This window comes from Perissodus microlepis, chromosome 12 (assembly GCF_051167445.1).
Source record: "Perissodus microlepis isolate ML-2025 ecotype Zambia chromosome 12, ASM5116744v1, whole genome shotgun sequence".
NCBI lineage: Eukaryota > Metazoa > Chordata > Actinopteri > Cichliformes > Cichlidae > Perissodus > Perissodus microlepis.
Genome location: NC_140472.1, coordinates 30,959,805 through 30,968,599, shown reverse-complemented (window position 1 = coordinate 30,968,599; position 8,795 = coordinate 30,959,805). Strand labels below are relative to the sequence as shown.

Below are 8,795 nucleotides of genomic sequence, written 5' to 3'. Positions count from 1 at the left end.
ATGTTAGTATTTTGAGTTCACTGTTAAGTTTTATTAAGTTAAATTATTTTGTTGAGAATTAATAAAATAGAAGATGTCTATAATGTCCTGATGGTCCTTGAAGTATACAGGGGGAAGTACCGCCTCCTGCCGTTCACTGCGTAGCAGCTACGGATATCAGGAGAGAGGGAGAGGAAGAAAGGTCCGGTTTTCCCAAGTGGAAAACGTGGTTGTTTTATTCAGTCGGATTGTACGGTGGAAATAAACTATCTGGAAATTGTTCTTAACCAGAAAGGAGTTTGTAACTGCTTGGATTCTTCTGGGTGAGTTAATTTGTTGTGAACAAGAATATTGTGAGTTTAAGCCCCTAACGATGACATGCTAGCGGCTATTGCTATTAGCCATGTGGCTGTACATGTGTGATTGTAAGGATTTAACTGTATGTTAGAGTTTGTTAGCTTCCTATGACGATGCATGTAAAGATTGTAAGTTATATGTATGCTGTAGATGTTGATATGTTCCAATATCAATCCTTAATTGTGTTCATTGTGAGGTGAATACAGTTTAAAGAAAATGGGGTTATCTTTCTTTGTAGTTGTGCTACAACGCTTCACCATCGCCATTTTGAAGCTCCAGGGGAGCCCATTTTATTGGTTACTTTGGTCAGGTTTGTTTACTTGGGAGTACAGTTCAGTGATGATCCAGTCCAAAGATGGCGAGCCACCCCTCCAGGATCCTTGAGATGATTGCTTTAAGAAGAGAACTAAATTCTTTGGACGAACCGTGAACTGTACAAACTCTACTTAAGTGGTAGGACAGATTTGCACGTCATTCCTCCTTTGCACATCCTGCAAAGAGAATCCTCATTGCTGGACTCACACTTAAGGGTGTCGGCTGACACGAGAGAGAGAGACTGAGTCAAATCCCCCGGGGTTGTGTGTGTTTTGTTTATTATTTTCCATGACTTGGGCCCAATTTTTCCTTTCATGTGCTGTTATTGTTCTCATTGTATGTATGTGAGATTCTTTAATTGTGAATACAAATTGATCAAACCAAGTTCTCAGAGCGTTTCATTAGTCATCCACTCTGCTCCAGTAGTCGAACCTCACCTATTGGCCCAACACACAGGTAACCATTTAAATCTGTATCCCAAGTGTTGAAAGGGGTGTTACACAAACATTTGGAGGATTGTAATCAGAAAGTTTGAGAGACACTAATTTGGTGAGTTAAAAATACTTAAAGATCAAATGGCTGAGAAACTTAGATTTTTTGAAAATTTCCTGAGCTGCCATGTGTGTTCAGAGACTTTCAGAGATCCTGTGTCTCTGAGCTGCAACCACAGCTTCTGTTCAAGCTGCCTGCAGAAATTCTGGGAACAAACTAAAAACAAAAACTGTCCCATATGTAAAAGAAAATCTTCAAAGGAATATCCAGATGTGAACTTTACACTCAAAGAACTTGCTGATTCATTTGCTGGGAGACAGAAATCTGGATCATCTGAGACAGAAAAAGGAGAGAAGAAAATAACAGTGGTGTGCAGTAAACATGAGGAAGTGCCTGAACTGTTCTGTGTGGACGAGCAGAGAGCTGTGTGTCCTGTGTGTGAGTTTTCTCTCCACCAGAGTCACAAAGTGGTTCCTGTAGAAGAAGCAGTCAGTGACCTGAAGGAGCAGCTGAAATCTGACTTAAAGTCTCTGCAGGACAAGAGGAACAAATACAAACAAGTGGAGGAAACATACAATGAAATGAGGGAACACATAAAGAAGCAGCTGTTGTCCACAGAGAAGCAGATCAGAGCAGAGTTCAACAAGCTCCAGCAGTTCCTGAAAGAGGAAGAGGAGTCCAGACTGGCAGCTCTGAGGGAGGAAGAGGAGCAGAAGGGGAGGACTGTCAGCAGAGAGATGAAGATGATTGAGGAGCAGATCTCCTCTCTGTCAGACAGCATCTCTGCTGTTGAAGAAGAGCTGCAGAAACACAGCGTGCCATTCCTTTTTTTTTTTTTTTTTTTTTCTTCTTCTTCTTCTTCTTTTTGCCTGTCCTGTTTGGCTCTTTTGCCATCAGAATTATTGTCTAAAGGCAAAGAAAGATGCCCAACGGATTTACTTTACCAAATTGACCATCCCAGCCTTGCCGTAATGGTCCATTTGATTCACCTTTTATTGTTTATTTTATTTTCACTTGCTGAATACGGGACAGACTTGACTGGGGGAAAGAAGGGGAGAAAGAAAGAGGGAAAGAGAAACAGCTGAGAAGAGGGACAAGGGCAAAAAACAAAAACCAACAGAATGGGCAGAAAAAAAAAAAATGCATCTATCGATCACCTGGATCACCTGTTGAGAAAGAAAAAAAGAAAACAAGCAGAAGAGAACAAGAGTAATAGAATAAACAACATCACAATGATATATGGGAATATGACAGTAAATACTAAATATTAAACATTATTGTGCAGCACATAAGATCAACAGAACACAGTGTGCTTTGAGGTAGGAGCCAAAAAGGGTGTAGTTTGTGTGTGTGAGCACCCGTGTGTACCCCTGTGAGCATGGACGCGCTTGTTTTTTTAAAAGGTTCCTTCATGTAATGATCTGCTAGAGGGTGTGGGGAGCCACTGCCCCGTCCTCCAGGGCATGAAGCAGGTATGGAGGAGATCAAAACTCCAGACATCCAGAGGCTCCCAGAACACAAGAGACCAAGGAAGACCAACAGAGGGGCAGCCGCGCCACTGTCCCAGAAAGAGCTGAGGAGAGTCCCAGATGAGGGTTCACCCAGCAGCCGCAGAGCAGAAGCCAGGGGGGGTTGCAGTGACGCGCCCGTGAGCTCCGCCGGCAGCCAGCTGTGCCTCAGTGACCGAGCCCCAGGCTGAGAGGCCGAGGGCACCCCACCCCCGAAGTGGCCCGAGCGAGCCCCAGGCTCCAGGCCCTGACAAGCAGCCACCAAGGAGTGAGCCGGTGTGTACCTGTACGCCCACCCCCGGACACAAAGAACCACCAATGCACCGATGTCTGAGGGCGTCTGCCACTGGCAGGGGAAGTGGTGGGGGGAGATAGGCCTCCAAACCTTGGAGGGCCTGAGATGTCCCCAGAGAGGTGGCGTCTGATACCCAACCTGACATATAGACACAGACATACAGGCACACACAGATACAAACATCCATTCCCACCCTCATGCTCTCATATGCACTTACTCCACACTCAACCAACGTGGAGACAAACATAAAGAGACGCTGTACACACGATCACACTCCCCAAGCGTACTCTACGAACCGGGTCTAGGTACCCTTGCCCCTGGAGGGGGGAACTGCACCCAGACCCAGGTGGTGTAACCCTTTTCCCTGCGGTGGGGAGAGGCAGACCGCCCCGACTCCGCAGCAGCAGGGAGGCCCCACACTCCAGACCGCAGTCGGACGGCCAACTCCTCCTTCTAGCCCCCCCCGCTCCAGCAGGCCGCAGAGAACGGGGGTGAGAGAAGACTCCAATCCTCCCTCCACCCGCTCATTGTAGTGTTGATGCATGTGTGTTCTAAGGTGCATTTAAAACCCAGGAGGGCATGGAGCTACCTGCCAGAGAGCAGCAGGTAAGCGCATAGTCCCTCCTGCTAGCCCTCAATGTCTACGTGTATTTAAAATTGAGAGGTGGGCAACGACGCCAGGGGTGAGGTGTACACCCTGATGGTCTTTTGGAATCCGTGTAGCGTGCCCACCCCCAAGATCCTATATGTATGTGTAATGAGAGTGTGAGTAATGTGAATGTCTAAGTTGTGGGATAAAATTGAGGCAGAGGCAGCCAGAAGGGGACAGAGGGGGGGGTAGCCTCCTCTGCACCCTGGTGATACACCCCTACTCCAAGGCCCTGCATGTGTGGGTGGTTGTGGTGGAGCGGGAAGAGGGAGGCAGCTGGAGATGGGGAGGGAAGGAAGGGAGGGGCAAGTGACCCCTCCCTGGGGCCAGCTCCCCCGCTGACCCCAGTAGGCACCCCCATACTCCGCGACCCGCCAGGGAAAGGGGGCCCAGGCCCATCCAGACCCAGCAGCGCCGCCCGGCCCCACAGAGCCCGGGACAGTCCACCCAACCCCACCACAGAGAAAACTGCACCCACCCCACCATCCACTCATCTTCCAGACTACATAAGACAATAGACGCCCAGGCTGAGATCTTCCTCCACCTCTCCTGTATCTCCCCCTCCTGCAGAGAGAGTTCCCGAAGAGAGGAAAGCTCCTGCAAGATGTGACAACCTCCCTCACCAGTTGAAGAGCCCCCCAGGTGGCTCGATGCACCGGCAGCACCCTGCGCCAGGGCCGGGCCCCCATGCACCCACCCGCCCACAACCCCGGCAACACACCAACCAGGACCCAAGCCCCCGAGGCCCGGCCAGGGCCCCAGCCCAGAGACGGAGCGCCCCCAGAACCTCACGCCCATCCCGGACCCACCCAGGGGCAGCCAGGCTACCAGGTCAGTAACCCACATCCGTCAGCACAAACCCTCCTCTAGCCCCGCTGCACGCAGCCACGAGGAAACGGTCACCTGAGAGCCAACAGAGCCCCTAATTGGACATGACCGCTACCCCGGGTTGAGCCCCCCAAGAAAGATGCCTCCGGGGAACCCCCCGACGCCCTAAGCCTGTCCCTACCCCCACACCAATCACAACAGTGAAGGCGGGACCAAACTATGACCCCCCACCCCCACTAGGTGATGGAGCTGATCAAAGGAGCCCAGAGCAATTGATCTGATGTGGTGGCAGAGGCTGTATCAAGACTAATGTAATCTAATAGATAATTTCTATATTGGTTAGAATTAAGATTATTTTTATTTTTCCAGTTCATGAGGACTGTTTTCTTGGCTATGCATAGGGCAGTGAAAACCATATGGGCTATATTCTTTTCTGAAGTGACATTATCTAAGCTGCCCAACAAACACACTAAGGGGGAAGTTGGAATGTTACATTTCAGACACTTTGATAAGTCTTCACATATCTCGCGCCAAAACTTCTGAACTGGTGGACAGAACCAAAGAGCGTGGATATAATTGTCCGGTGAATTGGTTTGGCAGTGTGAGCAGTTGTTGGTAGACGTAAAGCCCATCTTCCTTTTAATTCCCTGCCACGGCTTTTCACATGTTGCTTTTGTTTGAAGTGGCCGAATTTGGCCACGATAGGACGTGGTCTCCCGGCCGTAGCCCGAATGGGGCCGAGGCGATGCACCCGATCGAAGACGATGTTCTTCACCGTGTCCTCCGGCAGCTTCAGGTGGGTTTTGATGAAGCTTTTTACCGTGGTCTCCGCGTCCTCTCCAGCGGCTTCTGGAATACCAGAAAATACCAGATTATCACGCATGCTACGAGCTTGTAGATCAATAACTGTTTCTTTTATTTTTTTATTTTCTCTATTGAGCTGGGTAACATTTTCTGTGAGACATTTCACCGACTCCCTTAGCGTGGCATTTTCAGCAGCAAGCGTTTCCACCTGCTGCTGGCTGAACTCCAGGGATTCTCGCAAGCATTTAAATTCTCGGTGAAGAATCTCCACCAAGGACAGCCTTGCGTCGAAACTGGACAATCGCTTGTCGATTGACTCCAGTATGTCGGCAATATCTTTGCCGGCTGGCGATGTTGAGCTGGGGGAATCTGCCGGGCGTTGTCTTTTCGACGACGGCGTTTCAGGTTTGGCCGGGGAAGCTGCACACTGGGCCTTCTTCATCACGAGATCCTGAAAGCACTGATCAATATAATCTTGGAGAGTCTCTAAACTCTCCCCGTTGTTCTCCAGGGTGTTGGAGATTATTTAGACAAATATTGTTAGTTATAAGACAATTGATAAGTGTATTTGGTAATACTGAAGCTTAAATGAATTTGTTCAAATCTAAACTACCATTTGCTTTAATTTTCCGCCAAAATCTCCGGCGTCTGACGTCAGTTACAACATGAGTCGCTTACCTTGTCCGTCACTTACCTCACGTGTCCGTTCTCTATTCTTGCAGCCAGCGTGCCATTCCTCAGCAGTTATAAAGACACTCAGAGCAGAGCCAGAGCCCAGAGCTCAGTGTCAGATCCACAGCTGGTCTCAGGAGCACTGATAGATGTGGCCAAACACCTGGGCAACCTGTCCTTCAGAGTGTGGGAGAAGATGAAGGAGAAGGTCCACTTCAGTCCTGTTATTCTGGACCCAAACACTGCAAACTGCTGGCTCTATCTGTCTGATGATCTGACCAGTGTGCGACGTGGAGACACAAAGCAACGTCTTCCTGATAATCCAGAGAGAAACACAAAGTATCATACTGTTTTTGGCTCTGAGGGTTTTAGCTCAGGAAAACACAGCTGGGAGGTGGAGGTGGGAGACCATCCTTTGTGGACTGTAGGTTTAGTTAAACAGTCAGTTGACAAAAATGAGCCATCTGCTTCACCAAAGTATGGATTCTGGTGTTTAGTTTATCGCAGTGGAAAATACACTAATGTTGTTGGTCAGATTGTGACAGTGAAGAAGAGTCTCCAGAGGATCAGAGTCCAGCTGGACTATGACGGGGGGGAGGTGTCCTTCTATGACCCTGAAGACATGACTCACATCTGCACTCACAGACACACATTCACTGAGAAACTCTTCCCATTTTTTAATATTGGAAATGCAGGAGACGCCAAAACCTCTGATATCAAAATCTGTCAAAGTGAGATTTGATTGTAAAGTGATTCTTTATTTTAACTGGGTTTTTTTTTTTGTCTTGTTTTGTTTTGGGGTTTTTTTTTCCTTCAGTCCAGCAGCTTACTTTTAGGGAAATTATTAATCAAACTAACTTCATTATGAGGTTTTTTATTTTATTTTATTGATTCAATGGAACTATTAGCAATTCAGTGAAACCAAAGGAACTTTTTCTTGTGAAAATCTGACCCACTCGAGTTTCTGTAAGAAATTTTTGCTTTTAATATTCTTGTTTCTTTTAAATTAATATTTTCACAATATTTCTCATGTTGTTTATGTAAATATTTTATTAATTTTAAAATCTAAATGATGATGATTTCTTTGCTTTTCAAAGTTGTTGAGTGTGAACAGTAAACTGTGACACTTCTTAAAAGAAGGATTAATGATTAAACTTGTGTCACATCAGCAAGAGTCAACTTTACAACTACAAGATCTAAATTACCCTGATTATCAGCATCTTGTTTTCAGTTAAATAACATTTTATAGTAACATGTCTACTTTAAAGTTTTCCAAATTCAAAGAAATGACTTCTAAGTTCTGAAACTGTCTCATCAGCAGGTTAAAAATGTTTAAACAGATAAAATTACAATATGTTTACTTCAGCAGCATCTTCATTTCAGCCATTTCAGTTGATTATTGAAAATCACTAAATGTCTCTGTGAAGTGAAATAAATCAAATTCGGTGATTCTGTTGTTGTAGTGTTTGTCTGTAAATCAGCTTTCAGACACATTCAGTCATTGGTTCAGATTTATTTAACATGAAACTTCACTTTGATTGTTGTGTAAACATTTACTGACTCCTTAGAATAAATGATCATTTACTTCTGTTGGTTTGTAAATACAAACATTCACATGTAACCTCAGCTCTCTTAAACTGCATATCAGAGAAGACTTGTGCAGTTTGCTTTGATGGAGTCACTGATTCTCACTTTGGTCTGATCCTCACAGAAATCAAATGCAAATGTTAATGAAGTTTACATTCTCACACCTGTATGTTTATAAACTCTAACATATGTTGTGTAAGAGTAAAAATAAAATTCAGACGTATCCTACAGAAATATTTACACACCGACAGAGCTGAAAATAGTTTGTTTGAAAGCTGCAGAGATGTCAGCTGAAGGTCAGATTTTATAATATTTCTTTAAAAACATTTAACACCTAAACAGGACTGCAAAACAAATTTTCCTGACATGCTGCCATGTATGTTGTTGTGAGACCTTCGGAGATCCTGTGTCTCTGAGATGCCATCATAGCTTCTGTTTAAGCTGCCTGCGAAGATTCAGGGAACAAGCTAAAAACAAATTCTGCCCCACTAGCAGCAGGCAGCCATCTCTGATAGTTTGATCTTCTGATGTTTTATAATAAGGTTTTAATTTTACTTTTTACACTTCACTCTGAGTTTCAGTGTTTCAGTGAATCAAAAGTTATTATAACTCTCATTTCTATTTTATTTTTAGCTGACATGTTAGAATATTGATCACAAAGCTGTTCAACAAGTTGCCTCTGTAACGTGAAACAAAAATCAATTTAGGTGATTTTTTGTTGTTGTGGTCCACACTGCACAGAGACAAGCATAAAACACGAGTAGTTTATGGAACAACTTTAGTATTTGACAGCAGAAGTTCACCATTCCTGCCTACTGCACACAGTACATGACAAACAAAACTTATTAGAGCAACTTAGAGGTTTCTGTTTGCCTTATCCGGTGTCACAGAGATCCACTAGCAGACACATTTGAAAGGAATAGAAAAATAGGATTAATAAATAAAAACAGTAAGACCAGGGTAAATGACACAGAGGCTTCAATAAGAAGCCAAAACAGTATGTGCAGATTAAGTGCCGTAACTGGCTATTTATTAAAAACATTACTAAAACTGTATGAAAAATGGGAAAAACACGAGAAGACATATCTGACAACTGCAGGAAGCCAACCAACCCCACTAAACAAACATGTAAACAAATTCTATCACCAGAAAAAGTGAGTGAATTCCCAGCATGCCAATAGAATCAAAACATTTCAGAAAATAAAACTATGAATCACTAAGTAAAACAATATATCAGTACAGAAACAATAAAACATTACAATATCTAAAACAACTAATAATAAGTCCAACATTTTGTTGGTCACTTCAA

General features: G+C 44.7%; 1 protein-coding gene and 1 long non-coding RNA gene across 2 annotated transcripts; both read left to right on the top strand.

Moving 5' to 3' along the window:
* The first annotated feature begins 10 nt into the window (after nucleotides 1–10).
* Nucleotides 11–1,035, top strand: LOC146376625 (uncharacterized). Its single transcript, XR_014801851.1, has 2 exons — nucleotides 11–302; nucleotides 575–1,035. It is a non-coding gene; the product is annotated as an uncharacterized LOC146376625 (long non-coding RNA).
* Nucleotides 1,036–1,226: 191 nt separating this feature from the next.
* On the top strand, nucleotides 1,227–7,997 carry LOC146376624 (nuclear factor 7, ovary-like). Its single transcript, XM_084945244.1, has 2 exons — nucleotides 1,227–1,958; nucleotides 5,886–7,997. The coding sequence occupies exons 1-2, from the start codon at nucleotides 1,227–1,229 to the stop codon at nucleotides 6,639–6,641; spliced, it is 1,488 nt and encodes a 495-aa protein (XP_084801370.1). The 3' UTR covers nucleotides 6,642–7,997.
* Nucleotides 7,998–8,795: the final 798 nt, after the last annotated feature.

Excerpts from the sequence above, each read along its gene's own strand:
- LOC146376624 (XM_084945244.1), top strand. The coding sequence starts at position 1,227 with ATGGCTGAGAAACTTAGATTTTTTGAAAATTTCCTGAGCTGCCATGTG. Across the intron at positions 1,959-5,885 it reads AAGAGCTGCAGAAACACAGC|TTACAACATGAGTCGCTTAC; the intron begins GTGCCATTCCTT and ends GTCTGACGTCAG.